The sequence below is a fragment of the Xiphophorus maculatus genome, chromosome 4 (assembly GCF_002775205.1).
Source record: "Xiphophorus maculatus strain JP 163 A chromosome 4, X_maculatus-5.0-male, whole genome shotgun sequence".
Classification (NCBI taxonomy): Eukaryota; Metazoa; Chordata; class Actinopteri; order Cyprinodontiformes; family Poeciliidae; genus Xiphophorus; species Xiphophorus maculatus.
In genome coordinates this window covers 14,310,870-14,334,149 of record NC_036446.1, presented here as the reverse complement: position 1 = coordinate 14,334,149, position 23,280 = coordinate 14,310,870, and the positions used below count along the sequence as shown (strand labels likewise).

At 39.5% G+C, this 23,280-nt stretch overlaps 2 protein-coding genes across 2 annotated transcripts in view; one reads left to right on the top strand and one right to left on the bottom strand.

Annotated features, from left to right (window-relative positions):
- hipk3 (homeodomain interacting protein kinase 3) overlaps positions 1 to 2,238 on the bottom strand; it is a 41,332-nt gene extending 39,094 nt beyond the window's left edge. The window contains exon 1 of the mRNA XM_005813722.2: positions 1,894 to 2,238. Within this exon, the coding sequence (XP_005813779.1) occupies positions 1,894 to 1,966 (73 nt within the window). The 5' untranslated portion in view covers positions 1,967 to 2,238. The remainder of the gene's footprint in view (positions 1 to 1,893) is intronic.
- An 825-nt stretch (positions 2,239 to 3,063) lies between these two features.
- Positions 3,064 to 22,935, top strand: cstf3 (cleavage stimulation factor subunit 3). The gene is made up of 20 exons (XM_023332208.1): positions 3,064 to 3,299; positions 3,861 to 3,965; positions 4,146 to 4,241; positions 8,200 to 8,232; positions 8,746 to 8,843; positions 8,914 to 8,980; positions 9,064 to 9,098; positions 9,207 to 9,333; positions 10,330 to 10,407; positions 10,494 to 10,656; positions 10,852 to 10,961; positions 11,073 to 11,189; positions 11,276 to 11,494; positions 11,583 to 11,685; positions 11,777 to 11,846; positions 11,940 to 12,135; positions 12,252 to 12,402; positions 12,556 to 12,650; positions 12,741 to 12,801; positions 22,383 to 22,935. Exons 1-20 carry the CDS (start codon positions 3,273 to 3,275, stop codon positions 22,580 to 22,582), a joined length of 2,151 nt encoding a protein of 716 aa, XP_023187976.1. The 5' UTR covers positions 3,064 to 3,272; the 3' UTR covers positions 22,583 to 22,935.
- The last annotated feature ends 345 nt before the right edge of the window (positions 22,936 to 23,280 follow it).

Below are 23,280 nucleotides of genomic sequence, written 5' to 3'. Positions count from 1 at the left end.
GAGTTAAAAACAGAATGTTTACCAGTGTGAACTGAGTCAAACATGCTTTAATAATTCCGTGATCTGTAAAAGACTGTGTGGCACCAATATTTGCTGTTATGTTTGTTTGCCAACTTGGGCTGAATGCATTAACATAAACAGGAACATTTTGCTGAGGTTATTATTTTAAATGGCCAAGTTAAGCCCACAATTACTCACAATCCTGGCAGGTTTAAAGTAATCCTTTAATTTTACCAACATGTTTCTTCTGACTGGAGGTAATAGTAATGTTTTGTGTTTTGAGTGGTCCAGCCAGGAACACAACATGAATCAAGCTGGGAATCCGTGGAGGAAGCCAAAGATTATGGTTATGGCAAGGAGGCCTTTCAGTCTCAAAGACCTGAAGCTCATTAGCAAAGACAATTCTTTGAGAGATATCTACCTCATTTTCTATCAACAATAATCTGGTTTAATGTAAATAACTTAACAAGTAACTACAAATTATTTTGGGCCTATGTGGTTCAAGGTAAGCCAAAGATATATACGTTTCATTTAAACCTTCCACAAATGGCCTTTACCAATATCCCTTTGATTTAAATTCCTTTCAATGACATGCCAGAAAAAGTGCTAGAGTAGTGAGTTTATCCTTTGTTGGATGAAGCATAAAGTAATGCAGCACCACTGCTTGCAGCCTGATAGAAACCTGCAACACCTCTGCGTCCCTCACTGAGATAGATCAATTTTACTGTTTCCAAACATTTCAAAACTCGTAAAAAGGCAGGCAGTCATGGCGCAACGCTGAAGAGCCAACCCATCACTCCCACAAGGTTAACCAAAAATGGCAAGCTATGCAGCATGTCTGCTAAGCAGCTGATTGTAGTCTGCCTGAGCAGATAGCCCAACTAATTAACCAGCTAGCATCAGTATAATACATGTTTTACTTTATAAATATCATAGGAGCAAAAAGGTTTAATGTTCACTGTGATAGCCATTAAAAATTACCATAAAATGTATTTTTTTTATTTACATGCTTACAATATTCAAATAACAAACAAATGTTATACTGCATTACTTTATCAACAGTGGGAATAATTGTAGCTTTTCTATTTTAGACAAGTAATTATATAATGTAATGCATCTATGTTTTACATATTAAACTGGTCTCAAATTGTGCTACATTTACTCAGGGTTATTATACCTGAGCTTAACAGGTATACTCAGGTATACCTTCTAACTAAGCATATGTCTAATGCCTAGTTAGGAGCCATATAATATATATAAACATAAAATACATTTTTAAACTAAAAGTAAAACGAAAATGAGAAGTTAGTTATTCGGATTATATTTGAATAATCTTTATAAATAGGTCATTCTATGTTGTGTTAATGCCTGTAATAGGAGTTAAATATCCTTTTAAAAAAACTTCAAAATTTGTTCAGAAGTCTAGCATCGCTTCTGATAGGTAGTCTTTTCTGTGCCTGAGTCAAGAGGTAATTGAAATAAAGTAAAACAGAACTTACCAGTGAATTCACTAGATCCATACTGTTCAATGAAGTTAGTTTTAAGTTAGATGAATCCATAAAATAGCTCTGAAGGGCTATTTTATCCGACGTAAAATATCGAAAACAACCTTAACTCGTCGCCGTGACAACACTTGTGTTTTCAAGGCAGTTGCGTTACAATAAATCACCTTAGACGACATCGTCATCACCATTTGGCACGAAAGGGAAAAAATATTTACCTCAATTAAACCGACTACTTAAAGTGTAGCCTGTATTACTCACGTTTGACGTTGAAGAGACATCCAAAATTGGTTAAGTTTACAGCTAAGTTATGACAGAGTAATACGTCACATCCAAACCTACGTTTCAAATGTTTAGCTTGGAAACTGACAGCTTTCAGTCCGCCACTTACCTTCACATAGAGTCACTTTAAGTATAATCCAGGGCTTCTCTGAGCATGTTATGGACTTATAAATCCATCCCATGCACAGTTCGCCTGCATTGCTGCCATCTTGTCCTAGACGACAGGAAGGGAGAGCTCGCTCTTGGTAACGCCACCATCTCCCACATTTCAAACATGAAATAACTCTTGCATATGGACGTCCGGGAGCAATACACCAAGTCCGGCTTGTAGCTACTCAGCTCAGATCCGCGTCCTTTCTCGTTGGGCGCCGTTGCCCATCTCTGAAAGGGTGCCCGTTACCCCCTGTCTAGACGAGCAGCTCCGCGGCCCTGCCAGCCTCTAACATGTCCCTTCTCTCTCTCTAGCAACTGGAAGCAAATGTTTGTGAACTGACGGCATCAGTCAGACCTAAGTAATCCATTGAAGATTACCTAAAAAATAGAACTTATTTGGAATACGATGCAAAACCGCCCAAATGTAGGCATCGTGACTTCTTTGCTCAGACATAATGAATACCTCGCACTACTATAATAAAATAATATAAATAAGCTTATGTTTTCCAAGCTTGCACAATTGTTCAGTGTGTAGTCTCTACGGCTAAAATCACACATATGATTAGGTTAAACATACAGAAGGAATTTGTATAGGGGAACTTGTACATAATTAAACAAATATATATAGATATATATATTTAATACTGGTAAAAACTGGTTTGAGAACAGAAAAATAAAACTAAATATGTCTACATGTGAACGATAACTGCTGCACTCTATTACTCTAGTCTGTTGGCCAGGCTAGACAGACTCGCTCAAGCGCGCGCTCTCTGTGGCTGTGATTTGCTTCCCCCTGTTGTCCAGCAGGATCATCAGTGTCATTTGGTACAAAATCACTTGTTCCTGTTTCTGCTGAACAGTCTTCCTTAATTGTAACGCATGCATTACATCTCACACATCACACGATATTTGCTTAGAGACATACTATGCTTTAATTCATTCTAGAAGTGCGGTTTCATCATAGTGATTTCTCATCTTGGTGTAATTTAACCAAACGTGAATGTAAATCTATACTATATCAAACTGATTTTAAAAATATGAATGACTTTTTTTAATCCGTAATGCTGCAGCCAATGCTTTTATTTTGAAGAAACTCTGACAGCCGGAAGTAGCTTTGTTGTTCCTGCACGCGCAACGGAACACTACTGTCTGCCTTCTCGCCATTTTAGTCATCGGCCAGTCCAGCCGTTGAGCTGTTAGCTGCTCGAAGGCAACGTAAAAAAATCACCCTAAAACTATGCCGATGACCTAGTAGTTTTAAAGAAAATTCCTGCATCTTGCTTATTTCGGTGTTAGTTGCAGTGGTTGTTAACTTTTGAGGCAGATACTCCAGCCATGTCGACGGAGGGAACAGCCGAGCAGGTAGCAACACGCAGTTCTATTCATGGCCAAGCTAGAGGGATATTTGTGTCATAGCTAATGTTTTATCATGCAGCGTTGTTAGGCACGTAAATTAGTTCGGAATGTTCACTGTGTGCAGCTTTATCGGGGGAATCAAACGCGTATAAGTCATGTACTTAGGGTTTTTTTGTGGCGTGGTCGTGCGCCATATTGATTCAGCTGCTTTTGTCGCAACGTGAAGCTAGCCGATACTAACACTACGAGCTAACATTAGTTCACAGTCGTGTTACTTTGCAGTTTCTGATAGCTAATGCATTATTTTTACCCTAGATATTTCTGTGTAAGGTTCCATTTAATGGCGCCAGCTAGAAAAACCAAGCTACCCAGGGAAAACGCGTATTTCAGCCGATTTATCTCGATTTTGTGCTGCTTTTCGTTTTTATGATGTTTAGGGTCTGATAATGAATAACACGAATACCTCCTGTGTGAGTGTCCAGCGCCATGTGGGCCCTCGCATCACATTACTACAAGCATTTTGAGTTGGCTAACAACATTGCTTGTTGCTTTTTTTTTGTGTTACAGACAGCAGCTGAGTATATTCCTGAGAAGGTGAAGAAAGCAGAGAAGAAGTTGGAAGAAAACCCATATGACCTTGACGCATGGAGCATTCTGATTCGAGAAGCACAGGTTTAGTGACACCGAGTTGTATTACTGGGGATAAGGAAACTGGGAATGAGGGTGGTGGGCTTGGGGTTAGAATTTAGTCCAATACGAAACTTTAGATTTCGTCTTCCACCTCATGATTGGCAAGATTGCCATTGTTATGTTAAATAGTGAGTGGAATGTAAATGCAATCTTCTCCTGTAGAATCAACCCATAGATAAAGCAAGGAAGACCCATGAGCGACTTGTCTCACAGTTCCCGAGTTCTGGCAGATTCTGGAAACTGTTCATTGAAGCCGAGGTTAATACTTTTTTATTCTTTTCCCTTGTGTGCATGGCTGAGACTTATTCTAACATAATCAACTATGTGATTTTCACACAATCCAAATGTATCTGACTTCAATGGAGTTTAAAGTCACAATTCTTGTTTTGAGCCTTTTTGTCTAATCTCAAAGATGTTCTTCGAAAGCTAAAGAATTCTCACAGTTTCCTAAAACAAAGTGTACAAAGTGAGAAACCTTCTAATGAACCATTTATAAAAATTGATACAAAACACTTTGCAGTTGGGCTCTACTAATGCTCATTAGGAATTGTGCCTTTAAGCAAGAAGGGGTTATTATCTATAATTATTTAAGGGTAATTCCTCATGTTTCCAGGTTAAACGAAAGATTACATATCATCTGCGGCATATTAAATATGGGGTAAAGTGCATTTGTTGCATGTTTGGTCTGCAACAGTATTAAAACTATTTTAATGGTATTGGAGTGCATTAGCCTTTTATTCACTTGTCGTGTCAATTTATTGCCTCCTGTGTCATTTCTTTTGGGTTATTTTCATAAAGGACGATCTTTATTGTGTGGGCCATTCTTTTCTTGAGACCTTTCGCCCCACTTCTCCTGAACACACAAACTGTGACCCTTTGCTTATTTTTTATTTTTTTAGTTTGCCAAGAATAAGTTTTACTTTCATCCAACCAGCAGTTTGACCAGATTTAATTTCCCTTACACCCGATGATTAGTTCTAACAAAAATGTGAGTGTATTTAGATTGTAGAGTTTCCTCCAAATAAAACGTCCTCATGTATTCTGCCTCACACTAACTTTCTGCCATTGCTCTATGAATTTGGGAAAACAAATTTTCTCTTTTTCACGATAGACCTCAACCCTTAAATATTTTTCTTATTTGCATTAAAGTTGTTATAGCAGTGACGATGTTAGCAGCAAATACAACCATAAAGATAATATAGTGTGATCCAAGTCATTATTTGTTACCATAAAACAGAACAAGACAAATAAACCAGAAGGATATTATTGGTGTTTATTTATTTTAAAGATAAGTGTAGAGTTGACAGTATCAAAGAAATGCAACTTTAGTGTGATTTATGACCCTTATGGATTGTTAAACAGATGATTTGGGATTCTTAGCCAGAAAGAACTGAAATATTTTTCAGAAAAGGACAAATATGTTTAGCTGTTTGTACATATTGCCACTTCAAATTGTTAATCAATGTTTGATATAAAAAATAAAATTGACAAAGCTTATACAAAGACAATTAAAAAGGTTACACAAATCCAGCATCAACATTTTGTTTTGTTTTTTACAGAGTGCCTTGCAAAAGTATTTATTTCCATAAACCTTTTACCATTTTTGTTACAGTTGTGAACTTTTACATTTTTATAAGAATTTTAAGTGAAAGACCTACACAAAGCAGCATGTAATTATAAAGGGGAAGGAAAATGCATGATTTTCAATATTTGTTGAAAATAAAGACCTGTAAATTTGGCGTCTATATTCAGTCCCTGTGGCTGAGATCTTTTAACCACTTTTCACTACAATTACATTTTGGCACCTCTACTAGCATGCTCTAAATATAACTTTTTTTTCCCTTTGTTTTTTATCTACACTATTCCATTGTTTATATATTCTGTCATCTGCTTTAAGATTAATCTCTTCCCCTGTCTTAAGTACTTGAGGTTTTAGCAAGTTTCTTTTTTCAAGTCTAACCAGATCACACTTCTCTTGCTTCAGAAAAGTATCGCTACAGCATGAGGCTTTGTCTGTCCCTCTTTTTCCCTATAAAGTCTTCCTTGACATTTTCTGATGAAGCATTGCTCACTCCAGTGTGACATCATGCATGACTTTCTGCTTCTTTATTACATAAATTCCCAATAACACGTTCTAAGGTTTGGTTGTAACGTGTCAAAATTCAAACAAGCTTAATGGGTGTGAATACTTTTGCCAGATGCTTTTTCTGTCCTCCATTTAACTCCAAATACCTGCATTTCCTCAAATCAGCTGTATTGGTTAGATTTGAACAATCACAAAGATTAAATTTTTGAAATAACACTATTAGAATTATCAAACCAATTAAAGTCTCCTAGGATTATAATCAATGACATACACAAAGCCATTCTTAGTATAGCTGCTCCCCCTTGTGGTAAGTATATGTATGTGCTAATTTCTTGGTATTCAAACAGAACAGCTGAGGACCACATTGGAAATTCCCCAAAATGTACAAAATAAAAAATTTCTCTGCATATTATTGCCATTTGCCTGCTAGGCCATCTATACATACAAGAGACCCAGCTTAGCTTGAGTTGTTTCCCCTGCCGCATTATAAAATATGGATTTGGGGGCGAGACAAGTCCTACGAAGATTCATTTATTAGGTGCCCAAGACTGGAGTTAGTAGATATACTAATATAGACTCATGGTGCTGTAAACAACTAATATTCATTGAGGAAACTTCTCTAAACCTAATCAATACTTTTTTAAAGATTTACACTCCTTGTGCTCTTAACACATTTGGTAGATAAACTTTGAGAAAGGTGATTGGAAATAGCCCTCTGTAAATATTTTCCTGCAGTAATGTGTGTAAGATTATACTCTTGACTATCAAAGGCTGTTGAGTTTGGGCATTGGCAGCTGAACTGGAGCTTTACTGCACGTCTCTGCAAACCACACAAAGGCTTAGGAGCCAGCTGTAGCCATCGCTGAGAAGTGGACTCGGAGAAACTGGAGCTCAGTTTTTAATTTGAAGAAGTTAAATTTGTCCTTTTCACTAATGACAACCTATTGTGAAGAAAAACTGCTTTTACATAAAAACTTCTTGAAAGTATTTTGACAAAATGTTTGGAGGTTTAAATCTGTGCTTTTCTTTAGTGCGAAGATGGAATCGTCTTGACCTGAATTTGAAATGCTAAATTTAAGCGGGCAAGACTGTTTTAGTTTGTGTGCAGTAGGGCCAGAATTTCAAGTTGTTCTGACTCTCCTATGACACATTTATGCCAAATAAGGTCGCTTGTAAGTTATGATGCAGATTTCAAGTCTAGTTTGACTAAAAACACTTCTTTTGTGGTGTACCTCGAAACACTATGTCAACTGTAACATTCTGTATTAAAAACTTAAAGATTAAGGTTCTATGCTGTATTTCTTGCATTTTATGAAAAGTGAACTAAATATTTGCAGGATGTGTTCAGGATTTCCTTATTCCTATTCTTCTAGTCTGTATACCCTCCCACACCTCTCAGCCTTGTATTCAGTTTTTTTTAAGGAGTAGGATACCTGAAAAGATGAAACCATTTCACTAATATCCCTATCTCTGCCCATTTGCAGTTTCACAAGGATGAGACTTTAATCTTAAACCCACACATAATTTAAACATTTGTGTCCAAAAAAATCCCAATGATTTTAAATGTTTAGCAGGAAGGATTTAAGTGAGATAAGATGGTATGTAGGATGTGAAGAGGCAGGGATGTTATACTAATGTACAACATTTTTTACTTGGGTTTATTATGATACAATTATTGCTCAAAATTATGTGTGGCATTAAAATGTTTATTTTTACTTATTAGCAAAACTTTTCAATCAGTGTTGTTACTGGAAAGGGCCAAAAGATTCTTTAAAGGCAGAAGATTATCATCAGTGAACTAATTTTTTAGCCATGCACCCCTAAAATTTATTGTAGGATGGTTATTTAATATTTCAGATATTTTTGATTTTAAAAGCTCGGCTTACTACAGTTAAATTAATTTTGACAATATGAATTGTTTGTTTTTCTATTGCGTTTTCTTGGCTTATGTGGCGCAAGTGGAAATAAAATAAAATAAACCCCTTTCTAAAAGTTAGTTGTCATTCTTGTGTGAATATCACTGTTGATTTTTAGCGTTGTGTGGATGTGTGTGTTTGAATTATTAAAACTGCATGAATGCATGTTTCCTTTGAGCTTTACATTTATAAGTTTTTACACTTTTATTTGCAGATAAAGGCTAAAAACTATGACAAGGTAGAGAAGGTAAGTGCCCAAAACTGAAAGCTCGTTTTCAGTGTTGTAGCTCTGTTTAATTGTAGGCTGAATATGTAAGAATAGATTTTTTTTTTTTTAAAGTTCAACTAGTATCTTTTGGCGTGCCTTTTCAATAACCTTTGAACTATCCGTCTTCAATGTTGATGCAAGGAGTAGTTATTTTCACATATTTTCATCTATATGTAATATGCTTGATGTTGCGTGTACCTTTTATGTTGCTTCACTTTAATCAAGTCTTCAAATGTTTAAGGGCCTGCTCATTTCTGATTTTAACCATTTATTTCAGCATATAGTCAAAAGTTCTGCAAGCGTCGAACTGTAGCTTGAAGATCGGATAGATAAAAAATTTAAAAAATATATTAATGATGGAAACAGTTTTTGCCTCATGGGACATTTGACCAGCTATTTGGTTGCTACATAAGTCAGATTGTATATGTGATTTATTTCTTATAGAGTAAATGTAAAATGTTTTTTTCTGCATGTTCTCGCATCTTGTTGCAGCTGTTTCAGAGATGCCTAATGAAAGTGTTGCACATTGACTTGTGGAAATGCTACCTTGCATATGTTCGAGAGACCAAAGGGAAGCTTCCCAGCTACAAGTAAGACATTCTGAATTATGAGATCCAACATGTGAAGAGAATGTAAATAATTTCATTCCCTTATTCTCAGAGAGAAGATGGCCCAGGCGTATGATTTCGCCCTTGATAAAATTGGGATGGAAATTATGTCCTATCAGGTCTGCAAATATGAACTTTTATCAGGTTGTTTTAGTTTCTATTCAGCGCTCTTATCTGACTTGCTATTATTTCTTTCTCTCAGATTTGGGTCGACTACATAAATTTCCTAAAAGGAGTGTAAGTGGGTTTTTTTGTTGTTTTTTTTTTTTTTCAATTTGTTGACCTTAATTTTATCGTAACCTGCATTAAAAACTATAATCTTGTTTGTTTTGTGTCTTCTATTAGTGAGGCAGTGGGCTCGTACGCAGAAAATCAAAGAATCACTGCGGTTCGGAGAGTCTACCAAAGAGGTTGCGTGAACCCAATGATAAACATTGAACAGCTCTGGAGAGATTATAGCAAATATGAAGAGGCAAGTGAGCCAATCAATGTTTAGTATTTTTCTTCTGCATGTAATTGTGGTTTTTTTTTTTCTTTTTAAATGAGCTTAAAAGCTTCACTTACAACAGTTGCAAAGGAGAACATAAGAACATATTTATCCATGTAAACTACATAAAATAGTTTAAAGATTATTGAACTGTCAGGATTAGAGTTCAGTTTTAAAGTGAAATTGTAATTAAGAGTTATCAACCAACTTGATCAGTTGGAAGGAGGTCCCTTGTTTTATAATAGCATAAACTAGTCAAACATCTTCATTTTGTTTGGGCACCTAATGCATTTTACGTTATGAGTGTGCATATTTGCCATTCTGTCATCCAAAGCAAATGCTGCTGCCTGGTACTAAGAGCTGTGAAAAATCACATGGTTGTTTCCTTTAGCTGACATACATATTTACTGGCTAGACACTCCCAAAGAAGAAGCATAATGAAACATGGTGGTGGTAGTATTTTGGTTTCCATCTGGATTGGCTTTCTGTTGAAGGCAAAGAAAATCACAAAGCAATAATTACACATTTATATCAATTCATTCTAAACATACTTTTTTCTCAGCAGAATCTAGATCAGTCAGCAAAATGCCCCAATGCTTTCCAGAGTGGCTTTAATTCAAAGTATTTGATCTAAAACCATAAAATCAAAAGTTCTGATATTAGTACTGCAGGAGATTAGGTGTTGAATTTTGGAAAACAAATCACAATTCCAGAACAGAAATAGTTTTGGACACATTCATGCAAGCAGGGTGTATGACAGTTACTGTACTTGAAATATAAAAAGACTGACATGAGTTATAGTGTTTGGTCTTATTAGCGATGTAGGAATTCCGTTATTTTGAACAAAGTTGAGCAAGTTTTTCTGTGTAAACGTTACACAGAAACTTACAATGGATGCCAAAAGCTATCAAGCAAAATATATGTAGATTTAGAGTTTCAACAGGAACAAAAGCAGGATTAATCTATGGGTTTTATTTACAGGGTATCAATGTGCATTTGGCTAAAAAGATGATTGAAGATCGCAGCAGGGATTACATGAATGCAAGGAGAGTGGCAAAGGTGAGAAATCAGATTCCCACTGAATAATGCACCAAATACTGTTCTGGGTAACTGACACAGGCTGTTGGGTGGTTTTTGTAATGCAGGAGTATGAGACAGTAATGAAAGGGCTTGACAGAAACGCACCTTCAGTTCCACCACAGAACTCCCCTCAGGAGGCCCAGCAAGTGGAAATGTGGAAAAAGTACATTCAGTGGGAAAAAAGCAACCCACTCCGCACAGAAGACCAGACCCTCATCACAAAGAGAGGTAACACTAAGTGCAATGTTAAATGTTGGTGGGCTTGTCTCAAAACAGTTTTTTGGTTGTCATATGTAGTTTCTTACCTGCAGATACGACACTAGAGGGCAGAGTTTTACTCTTTTCTGACACGAATCCCTTTATTTTACTGTTGCGCTGCAGGAACATTTTTATTTAATTGCTTTTTAATTTGATTGGATGCAGTGATGTTTGCCTATGAGCAGTGCCTGCTGGTTCTGGGCCACCATCCCGACATTTGGTACGAGGCAGCTCAGTACCTGGAGCAGTCCAGCAAGCTACTGGCAGAGAAAGGAGTAAGACACACCTATACTTTCAAGACTGAACCTGAATAATTTTCAGATATTAAATATCAGATAAATCTTATGTCTTAATTCCTCATTTTTTGTTCTTCTTCTTTCTTTCAGGACATGAATAATTCAAAGCTGTTCAGCGACGAGGCAGCTAACATCTATGAACGTGCCATTGGGACTCTCCTCAAAAAGAACATGCTCCTCTACTTTGCGTTTGCTGATTACGAAGAAGTGAGTGTCCAGCTACGTGTTCAGAACAAACTAACCAATTCATTATGTACCTCCCCATCAGCGTTATTTTTGTGTCACTCTCTCAGAGTCGCATGAAGTACGAGAAAGTGCACAGCATCTACAACAAACTGCTTGCGATTGAGGACATCGACCCCACGCTGGTCTACATCCAGTACATGAAGTTCGCCAGGAGGGCAGAGGGCATCAAATCAGGTCGCGCCATCTTCAAAAAGGCTCGAGAGGACCTACGCACGCGTCACCACGTCTACGTGTCTGCAGCTCTGATGGAATACTACTGCAGCAAAGTAAGACGAAGCAGAAGTTCGGTGCGTGGTTTGAGGAGTGGCTGGACACACAGATGCTTCAAAATCTTGCTTGTGTTTTTCTCAACAGGATAAATCAGTGGCCTTTAAGATTTTTGAGCTGGGTTTGAAGAAGTATGGAGACATTCCAGAGTACATACTTGCCTACATTGATTACCTCTCCCACCTTAATGGTTTGTGCCATTCTCTAAATTGTTCACCTTCCTGTAGCTTTGCTGCTTGCTTTTACAGACGTTTTTTTGATGTGTCTCATTCTTTTCTCAGAGGATAACAACACTAGGGTTTTGTTCGAACGGGTCCTCACCTCTGGAAGCCTATCCCCAGAGAAATCAGGGTAATGTCAAGCATTTGGCTGTGTTGTCTGTGCACGTCTGAGTTTAAGATATCGGTCCAAACCAGTGAACTGTGACATGCATCTTCTCCTCAGTGAGATCTGGGCTCGGTTCTTGGCGTTCGAGAGCAACATCGGAGACCTGGCCAGTATTCTGAAAGTAGAGCGCCGACGTTTCACAGCCTTCAAAGACGAGTATGAGGGGAAAGAAACGGCTTTGCTTGTAGATAGATACAAGTTCATGGACCTTTATCCCTGCTCTACCAGTGAACTCAAAGCCCTTGGTTACAAGGTGTGTTTTTCTTCCTGATACATGACTTTGAATCGTGACTGCCAGTGCAGTTGAGCCAAGAAAGACTTTGTGATCAGGTGTGATGATGTTTGACACGTCTTTCTGCTTGTTTGTAGGATGTGTCTCGTGCCAAACTGGCAGCAATGCTCCCTGAAGCTGTGGTGGCTCCCTCTGTGCCTACACTAAAGGACGATCCTGATCGTAAACCAGAGTATCCCAAACCAGACACCAATCAGATGATCCCGTATCAGCCACGTCACCTCGCTCGTATGTAATCCCAAATATTTCAGGCAGGGTTAATTTTTGTGTGTTGAGTTCTATTTTCAGTGGCCTGCTGCTGTCTTTCCACTGTTTTCCCTCTAAATAGACCTAATGTGTAAATGGATTCATCTTTGATCATACCTCTGTTCCTCCCCACAGCTCCAGGTCTACACCCGGTCCCTGGTGGAGTTTTCCCAGTCCCTCCAGCTGCTGTTGTCCTAATGAAGCTGCTCCCTCCACCTACGTGTTTCACTGTAAGTTACGGCCGGTTAACGCTACCAGACTCATCTTTAATGAGTTGTCAGCAGCAGCAGTGTTCAGTTTTCAATTGTTTCTGTCCACAGGGTCCCTTTGTTCAAGTGGATGAGCTCATGGAAACTTTTAGGAGATGTACTCTTCCTGAGAGTAAGTTTGTTTGTTGTCTCTGTTCGAGAAGCAACAGAAATGTTGTCCAGTAATTAGCTGAATACTTTCAGTCTAAAGGAAAAGACTTTCAGCACCTCACAAAAATATTCAGACCTCTTGAATTTTACGTTTTTGTTTAAGGTGTGTTATGTTACAAGCACATAGAAGTATATAATAGTGAGGTGGAAGTCAATGAGGCAGATGAGACAAAAGTTCAGTTTTTGCCTCATCTGACCAGAAGACCTCCTTTCATATGTTTTCTCTGTCCCCCAACATGAACTTCGACTGTCTTTACAGTGCTTATTACATTATTTTTATTTGAACAATTATTTTCTTTATACCACTCCTCCTTGAAAAGTTGAAAACTTGACATAATGTTTTACTTTGTTCCTTGGTCTTGGAACAATGTAAAACATGTTCTCCAGCTTGGATTTAGACTGAGATTAAATTACACACAGGTGGACTCTATTTACTAATCTAATGATGTCTGAAAGCCAACTGGTTGCAGTTAATTTTATTTAGGGCCATCAAAATAAAAGGGGCTGCATTCACATGCAAGCCACACTTTTCAGGTTTAGAATTTCAAATTCTTCTGGAAATACTGCCTCTTTCTCCCCAAGCTAGTGTAACCAACTAGTGTAACTTACGAATAGATAAGTTGAGAAACTTAGATTTCAATGTTGAAGTTACAGTTAGTCTATCTTTCTAAGTTCAAAAAGGAGGATAATAAGTACAAACAACCATACTATCAAGAATGAACAGATTATTTAATACAACTTGAAACAGAATATTACGGTACAGTTTTTTTTGTTCCAACATAAAGTGTCCACCTTTTTTATCAGGCAGTGTATTTTCTTTTGGTTCAGATTCCTTATAGTTCAGTTCGTCCTTTGGAAGTTTTGTTTTCTTAGTTCAGTAATTTAAGTCAGTCAGTCAAGTCTTTGTTAAATGGCCATGTGTTTCTTTGGATCCAAAATCTTATCTTATCCAGAGCAAAGTAGGCAGCGGATCCAGCAGTCCCAGGTCTTGGGTTGAACCCTGGAGCTCAGCAATCCAATCCAGGCCTGCGATGCTATGCAGCTGCACAGTCTTCAAAGTTGCATGGGGTTCTGAAAAAAACCCACCTGCATATATATAGAACTTAATTAACTATTAAGTTTCAAAAGTATGCAGGAAGCAATAAATTCCATTTATCACAAAAATAACATTCAACTAATGGCAAGCTTGCAAAACAAACGTATCACACTGTATCCGACCTCTTAGTTTGTACATAACAAAAAAATGCAATACAGTGAAAATCATCATTTTAATCTCACACGTTTCTCCGATTGGTTTTATTTACGTTTCTCTGTTCTTCCTTGTCGGAATATATGAGCAGTAATGCCTATGACGCCAGTTAGCATTAGCTTAATTTCGGTTGCAAAAACACGTTACAACACTCACCAGAGAAAATCACAGTAAAAATGTGTTTTACTGCCAGGGATCAGGTCACGGATCTTCTTTTCTCTTAACCGTTACCGGAATTAATCAAGAATTTATCTTATAGCATGCAGTAATTCGCACAACGTGCTACTGCCAGCTACGGTTTTCTTCTTCTTCTTATAATAGTTTCCTGCTGTCTAAACCAGAGTGTAACTCACAAGCCACCTGCTGGCGGTTTCTGGTATGACAAGAAAACTCAAAATGAAAATATAACTAAATTGCTGGGAACATTAAATAACAAAACAAAATCCTACAGAAATAAAATACCACTAACAGTACCACACATATACATGTGGGTTACATCCTCCCCCCCATTAATTGCATGCGTCCCTGCATGTCAACATCTCCTAAGCATCAAATACAGGGGCATAAAAGTCACGTTCAAGGGCTATTTGTAGTGCGTTGTCTAAGCCACCAAGTAAAGACTGCATAACTACCAGAAGTGGGTTTCCTAAGGATGGGTAGGTGAGTCTCTTGGGATGGGTTCTTTCTCTTGTTGATCTCCTTACTTCAACATTCCCTTCAGGGTTGTCCGTTCCAATAGGGATAACAGTTTCAGACGTTTCAGGGTTGCCAATATCTATTATGACATGGTCTGGTGGTTGGATGGACATTCGAGGTGTGGGTGACTGGGTTAACTCACCCTTGAGCTGCTGCTCTTCTGATACGGTCTCTTTTGGCTCTTGTGGCTCAAATGGTGAAGCTTCAGGATTAAGTGATGGCACTGAAACATGTTCGTTTGTCACGTCCTGTTCTGTATTGTCAGTTTCTGTTCTCTCACTGGCAAGTTCAGTTGTGTCCAACACTTGGTCTTCAGATCCAATTTGCATGTCTCTGTCCTGTTCATCATCGTTTCGGGTTCCAACATCAGTCACCATCTTTGTAGGAGGATAGTAATAATACTCCACATCTTCATCCGCGCTGTCCAGCAGCGAATCCTCTGGAACTTCATGTCCAGCACCTCTTTTTGTCGCACTTGACTGCAGTCTTTTAGACTTCCTTGTTTGGGTTTGTGTTATGGGCTCAGGTTGCTCTTTTGCAACTGACAGAAACCCACAGGGCAGTAACAAGTCTCTATGCAAGACTCTTTCTGGACCCACATCATCAAAGGGAGCTACTACATAAACAGGGAGGTTGTCTATCTGTTTAATCACTTTGTAAACAGTGTTAGTCCACCTGTTGGAAATCTTGTGTTTACCACGGAGACCTACATTTTTCACTAACACACGATCTCCCACTTCGAGCTTAGACTCCCTCACCTTGTTGTCAAATCTCTGTTTGTTGTAAGAGGCAGTCTTTTCGCTATGTTCAATAGCAATTTTGTAACTCTCTGTCAAACTGTCTCTGAGGCCTTTTACATACTGACTATGTGTTTCGCCCCTCCCAGTAGGCTTGTCGAGTCCAAATGCAATGTCAATGGGTAAGTTTGGTTGTCGTCCAAACATGAGCTGATAAGGTGAGTATCCAGTCGTGTCATTTTTTGTGCAATTATAGGCATGCACCAATGGCTGCACAAAATCCCTCCACCTTAACTTATCCTCTTCTTGTAAGGTGCCCAACAGGCAAGGAGTGTCCTGTTAAATCTTTCCACAGGATTGCCACGTGGATGATAAGGAGTCGTTCTTGTTTTTTTTATTCCAAGCAGATTGCATAGCTCTCTGATCAGTGTGGACTCAAAATCCCGGCCCTGATCACTATGCAAACGCTCCGGCAGGCCGTAGTGAATAAAAAAATTATTCCACAAGGCTTTGGCCACGGTTTTTGCTTTTTGGTCAACTGTGGGTACTGCCACTGCGTACTTGGTGAAGTGGTCAGTGATTACGAGTATATTTTTTGACCCTTTTTCATCAGATTCCAAGGACAGGTAGTCCATGCAGACTAGCTCCAGCGGTCTGCTGGTACAAATGTTCACCAAAGGAGCACTGTGTTCAGCTCTGGCTTTTTGTCTGATGCACCTCTCACATGTGTGTATTTTGTTGTTTATGTCAGTGAGCATGTGTGGCCAATAAAAGCGTGCACGAACCAGATCTGTGGTGCGATCTACACCCATATGTCCCATACAGTCATGTAGGCTGTCCAAAGCCTCATTTCGAAAAGTCCTCGGCAGAACTAGTTGGAAAGATGGTACACCATTTAGAAGTCTTTTCCGGTAAAGCACTTCATCTCTCATAACTAGTTGGTCCCATAGCCGTAACATGAGCTGGACTTCTCTGTCTTCCTTTTGTTGCGTTCTGTGAGGTGGTCTCCTCCCCCCCATTAACAAGGTTACGACCCTGCTGATGGATGGGTCTTTCTTCTGCTCTAAAGCCCAGTCACGTTGAGACATTTGTGGTAAAGTGCATGAGCCAGGCAAAATGTCTGTGCGGCTGTAATCTGGTGGAATAGCATTTGCATCAATAGCAACACACTCAATAAAGCCAAGGAAGGGCAACTCAGACTGTGGTTGAAATTCTGAGTGGACAATGTGTCGTTGGCATATTGCACGTACTACTTCTGGAGAAACAGTCACGTTCTGAGTGATGTCAGACATGAACCGGTCAATACGGTCGTCCTCATCTTTAGCAGAGTTGTCCATTTCATCTTGTACATGAGGTCTGCGGGAGAGACCGTCGGCATCTTGGTTTGATTTTCCAGCCCTGTACTGAATACGAAAGTCAAAGGTGGCAAGTGCAGCCAACCATCTGTGACCAGCTGCATCTAACTTGGCGGACGTCAGGACATATGTTAAAGGGTTATTGTCCGTCACAACAGTAAACTTGGCACCATAGAGATAATCGAAAAACTTGTCCGTTACTGCCCATTTTAGGGCAAGGAACTCCAGTTTATGTGTTGGGTATCTTTTTTCACAGTTGGACAGACCCCGGCTTGCAAAAGCTATTACTCTCAGATGCCCATCTTGCTCTTGGTAAAGAGCTGCACCGAGTCCATGAATACTTGCATCCGTATGAAGGATGTAGGGCTGTTTAGCATCTGCAAAGCCTAAAACTGGAGCTGTTGTCAGTTTGTGTATCAGAGTGTTGAAGGATTCGTCACAGTTGGCCGTCCACTTATCAGCAAAAGGTCTCCTTGGATCTATAATAGAGCTGTGCTTTGTTCCTGCTCTGTTAGACCTTCTGGGGGGGTAACAACCTGCAGTGAGATCATTTAAGGGCCTTGCGATTTTAGAGTAGTCCTTAATGAACCTCCTGTAATAGCCTGCAAACCCTAAAAATGATTTGAGCTCTTTTATGTTTCTGGGTTTTGGCCAGGTGGTGAGGGCAGCTATTTTTTCAGGGTCAGTCTCCACGCCTTTCTCTGAGACAATATGACCGAGATATTTAACAGACTTCCTGAAAAAATGGCACTTGTCCGGGGAAAGTTTGAGTCCAAATTCTCTGAGTTTTGACAGGACACGCATGAGGCGCTCCTCATGCTCCTCCAATGAACTTGAGAACACAATGAGGTCGTCCAGAAAGACTAGGACCTCTTTGAGGTTGAGACTTCCCATGCACTTTTCCATAACACGTTGAAATGTGCTAGGCGCATTGGTGACTCCCTGGGGCATTCTATTAAACTCCCAAAATCCCACAGGAGTAACAAATGCTGTCTTATGTTTGTCACTTTCCTCAACCTCAACTTGATAATATCCAGACTTTAAGTCCATAACAGAAAACCATTTTGAGCCTGTTAAGGCTGAAAAAGCTTCTTCAATGTTTGGTAGGGCGTATGCATCTTTGATGGTTTGATTGTTTAATTTTCTGTAATCGACGCATAACCTAATGGCCCCGTTTTTCTTTTTAACCACCACAATCGGTGATGCGAATGGACTCTCAGATTCACGAATAACGTTAGCCTCACAAAGTTCTTTTAAATGCTGTCTGACAGCTTCATAGTCCGAGGGGTGTATAGGTCTGGGTCGTTGTTTGAATGGAGTTGCATCCGAAAGTCGAATGTGATGCTTCACAGCAGTTGTGTGTCCATAATCCAAATCATGCATGGCAAAAACATCTGACATTGAGTTGAGCTTTTCCATAATTCTCTGCCTCCATTCTTCGGAGAGAGGAGTATCAGTTAAGTCAAACTTAAGTGGGCTGTCTGTAGTGGTTTTGATGTTATCAAACTCAGCAACAGACTTTGGAGACTGAGAGCTAGTCCTTGTGTTACTACTCAAGCCTGAAGCTAAAGAGCACACTGACAAGGGGGCATATAGTTCAGCCACTGTTTGACCAGCAGGGATTCTGATTGTATGAGCACTCTCGTTCTTGACCAGAATAGGAAGCTTAAAAGAAGCCTTTGAGGGAGCTGTCATAATGTAGTTGCAAAATAGGAAACCCCCAGGCAAGCATGATGCTGTGGATTCTACTAGCAGAGGACTACCTGGGTTTATATCAACATGTCTGGCATAGCCTGTCAATACAGCTTTTTCACCAGCTGGTACTGCGACACATTTTCTGCTCAACAGCTTAACTTTTCCTGTTTTACCACTTCTCTTATCAACTTTGATTCTGTTGAACATAGTTTGGATCACTGGAATGCTGTCACAATGTCTGACACTTGTGTCTGACTCTTTGTAGGATGTGAATGTCTCATAAAGCACATCCAAAACATTTGTCCCAATGAGAACTGGAATCTCTTGGTTTGATCTGCAGTCTGGTACAATGAGTGCTAGGGTATTCACTTCCTCAGGTCTCCCAGTAATCTCTTTTGGAAAACACAAATTGAGTTCTATGTAACCCAAGTAGGGTACTTGCTGACCCCCTGCGCCCTCTATGTCAAGCAATTTGGCCACAGACTGAATCGGGCGTGCAGGTAGGTGTAGTTTGTGAAATGTCTCTGATACTGTGGTTACCTGGGAGCCAGAATCTAGAAGACACACGCTGTGAACCCCATCAATAGTCAAGCTAGCAGTACGTTTTGACCCAACCAGAGCACTCAAAAGAGCCTCCTCCGATAATGCTGAACAGGAGTTGGTAATGTCATCTATTTGTTCCAGTCTTTTGTTCTTTTGGTTATCTTGTGCTAGCTTTGGACTTTTCTCCAAATTGGGACTAAACTCTGGTAAGGTCTCAGTGCGTCCCTCTACTGAAACCCTGTCCAGTTTAAAGCTGGGGCATATTTAGCTTGCCACTCTTGCTGTTTCGTCTTTAATTCTTTGTTCTTTTTATCAACAAGGTCTTTGTTTGGAGCATTGATGCACTCTCGGGCAATGTGGTTATTTTCACCACATTTAAAACAAAACCACGCTTTTGGAGCTGATCTGTGTACAGGTTGATGTGCTTGCAGTTCTGTGAAATGTGGTGGTTGAGGTTCTGAAGCACTGGCATGTTTCTGTTCGTGTTTCTTTCGTCTTTGGGCTCTTTTTTCAGTTAGCTGTAGTTTAAGTTCAGCCACTTGTTTCCTTAAATTCTCAGTCTCTGTTATATATTTCTGCATTAAATCTGTGTCTTGATTAGTTGTGGGGGTGGGATCTGGAATGCCATGAAACTGGGCAAGAGGTTTTGCTTTAAACCCTCCAAGGTGACGTTGCATTCTGTCTACTTTTAGAGATCTTCTTTCTTCTTCAGTTCTTAATTCAAGAAGAAGCTCTGAAAAATTTGGGGCAGGATCATTTCTCAGTTTCTGTTGCAGGGTCAACAGTAAAGTCTGGTCCCAGCAACCACGCACAAACTGTTTGTAAAGTTGTCTATTAGCATTGGCCTCACTTACACCACCCCGTCTGATCGCAGTGCTGAGAAGTGTCTGCAGTCTCTGAATGTATTCAGATGCTTTCTCACCTGCGTCCTGATGAGTACTGAGGAACCTGGCAAAGATCTCCTCCCCGTCGTCAACAAGGCCATAGGCTGACTGGAGGAGTTTTACATAGTCTTGAGGAGGTGACTGAGAGCCTAGTTGTTTTACAATGTCTGCTGCGGGCGACAGTAAGCTCTCCAGAATCAGTCGTCGCTGCACATCCATTGTATAGCCATCCTGAAACATAAGTTCAACATGTAAACACCATGTTTCAAAATCCACTTCACCAGGCGGTTTAGGAACTCTGCCTGAGAAGGAACGCAGTCTCTTGGAGCCTGGAGCTGTCGTAGCTTCACTCTTAATGACATGCTCCACTATTATTCGTTGCACATCTGGTGGGTTTAGTATGTCAGAGTCTAGGGTTGTGGCAGTGCCCATGGCTTGCTCCTTTGGTCGTACTGCCTGTCCCTTTCTTGTCCTCTTAAGCTTCTCTGTTCCACCTTGTGATTTGGAGACAGATTTTAATGGCTTACTGGGTGGAGGTTGTGATTTTTGAGGACTGAATATAACAGATGATCCACTGCTGTCTGATTCACTTCCAGTACTATCTGAGCTACCCCGTTCATTCTGCACAGTTTTAAAGGAACATGTGGCTTCAGGGTTTTCATCAATGGCTGACTGTGATTGTGTGGGAGTAGTTAAAACCTCAACTCTGTCCAAACACCATTTTGAGACTGGGTTCTTAGGAGACTGTATCACAGAGGGGAAACTGATGAGCTTTAGCGACTCTTCTGAGTCAAACTCAACAATCACTTGAAAGTCTTTGAGTCTCACTATTTTACTGACACTACCATATAAGGATACAGCCTCTACAATGTCTTCATCTGTGTCATCATCAAGTATGCCCTTCAAAAGGATTGATTTTCTGTCATTTACACCATGCTCGCTACCAATGTCAGCAACAGAAGCCATATTTTGTCTGGTTATTATCAGACAATATTTGATCACACTGTTATTTAATCAGTGTGATCAAATAACACACTGATCACTAATCAATTATGTATATTGGTTGTTTATAGCCTAAAATCCTCCTGGCTGGCTCGCCACTTATGTAACCAACTAGTGTAACTTACGAATAGATAAGTTGAGAAACTTAGATTTCAATGTTGAAGTTACAGTTAGTCTATCTTTCTAAGTTCAAAAAGGAGGATAATAAGTACAAACAACCATACTATCAAGAATGAACAGATTATTTAATACAACTTGAAACAGAATATTACGGTACAGTTTTTTTTGTTCCAACATAAAGTGTCCACCTTTTTTATCAGGCAGTGTATTTTCTTTTGGTTCAGATTCCTTATAGTTCAGTTCGTCCTTTGGAAGTTTTGTTTTCTTAGTTCAGTAATTTAAGTCAGTCAGTCAAGTCTTTGTTAAATGGCCATGTGTTTCTTTGGATCCAAAATCTTATCTTATCCAGAGCAAAGTAGGCAGCGGATCCAGCAGTCCCAGGTCTTGGGTTGAACCCTGGAGCTCAGCAATCCAATCCAGGCCTGCGATGCTATGCAGCTGCACAGTCTTCAAAGTTGCATGGGGTTCTGAAAAAAACCCACCTGCATATATATAGAACTTAATTAACTATTAAGTTTCAAAAGTATGCAGGAAGCAATAAATTCCATTTATCACAAAAATAACATTCAACTAATGGCAAGCTTGCAAAACAAACGTATCACACTGTATCCGACCTCTTAGTTTGTACATAACAAAAAAATGCAATACAGTGAAAATCATCATTTTAATCTCACACGTTTCTCCGATTGGTTTTATTTACGTTTCTCTGTTCTTCCTTGTCGGAATATATGAGCAGTAATGCCTATGACGCCAGTTAGCATTAGCTTAATTTCGGTTGCAAAAACACGTTACAACACTCACCAGAGAAAATCACAGTAAAAATGTGTTTTACTGCCAGGGATCAGGTCACGGATCTTCTTTTCTCTTAACCGTTACCGGAATTAATCAAGAATTTATCTTATAGCATGCAGTAATTCGCACAACGTGCTACTGCCAGCTACGGTTTTCTTCTTCTTCTTATAATAGTTTCCTGCTGTCTAAACCAGAGTGTAACTCACAAGCCACCTGCTGGCGGTTTCTGGTATGACAAGAAAACTCAAAATGAAAATATAACTAAATTGCTGGGAACATTAAATAACAAAACAAAATCCTACAGAAATAAAATACCACTAACAGTACCACACATATACATGTGGGTTACACTAGTCTCTGTTGCTTTATTCACATAAAATCCAAACAAAAGACATTGAGTTGTATCATCCCATTAAAATATTCTCTTAGTTTTTCATTGTCCTGCTTACAATACGACTGATTGTGTTCAGGTGTTGATGCTGCTGTGGAGCTCATCACCGGCAGACAGCCTGAGGCGGCAGGGGAGGGCAACGGCCCCATGGAGAACCACGCTACCGCCAAGTCCCTCAAGAGGCCAAACGCCGACTCCGATGAGGAGGACGACAAGGGAGCCATAGCTCCACCCATTCACGACATCTACCGCGCGCGCCAGCAGAAGAGGATTCGATAAACCGAAACCGCTGGAAGAATGTAATCTTAACAGACTGTCATAGAGAATAAAAACGCACGTCCACAGGACTGGTTTTTACATCTGTACAAATAACCATACACGCGCTCACACAGATGCTTTAGCACACAAAAGTGTTTTAGTGTTTGTTTTTTTTTTTCTGTTCCGTCAAGAGTTTTTTTATTTTGAAAGACTGATAATTATACTGTACAAAGTTTTTAATTCTACTGTGGACTTTGGGATACACTTCAGTTCTGATCTTATGTTTCAGCTGTTCCAAGGATAGCGAAGTGGAAGCTTTTTTTTTTAGATATCCGGAGGAAACACTGTTCCTTTCAATAAAATTGGAAAACAATTTGGACAGCTTGTGTTTTTATTTGAGCATGAAATATTGCTGATGCTCCAATGCTAGCTTTTCAGTGAATCAGCAGAAGTGGGACCTATTTGAGAACAGACTGGGCTCTCTCTGTTTACGAGTGTTTCTAATGGGAGATTGAAACGGTTTACATGCTTCCTTTTAGTGTTTACATCTTGATATTTAAACCAGTTAAGCCAACGGCACCGTCGTGTCTTGCAGTAAGTGTGTTTGCATCCTGGAAATGGTTCTCTGTGTCTCTGTGGTAGTTTGAAGTAACGGGTAACAGCTGGAGCACAGTGGAAGCATATGAAGGAGTCTGTGGTTTTGACTCCACGGAACAAAA

Bases quoted from the DNA above. Each gene is read 5' to 3' on its own strand.
- cstf3 (XM_023332208.1), top strand. From the start codon at position 3,273: ATGTCGACGGAGGGAACAGCCGAGCAG. The intron at 4,242-8,199 runs GTTAATACTTTT...TTTTATTTGCAG, and splicing joins AACTGTTCATTGAAGCCGAG to ATAAAGGCTAAAAACTATGA. The intron at 12,802-22,382 runs GTAAGTTTGTTT...GATTGTGTTCAG, and splicing joins GAGATGTACTCTTCCTGAGA to GTGTTGATGCTGCTGTGGAG.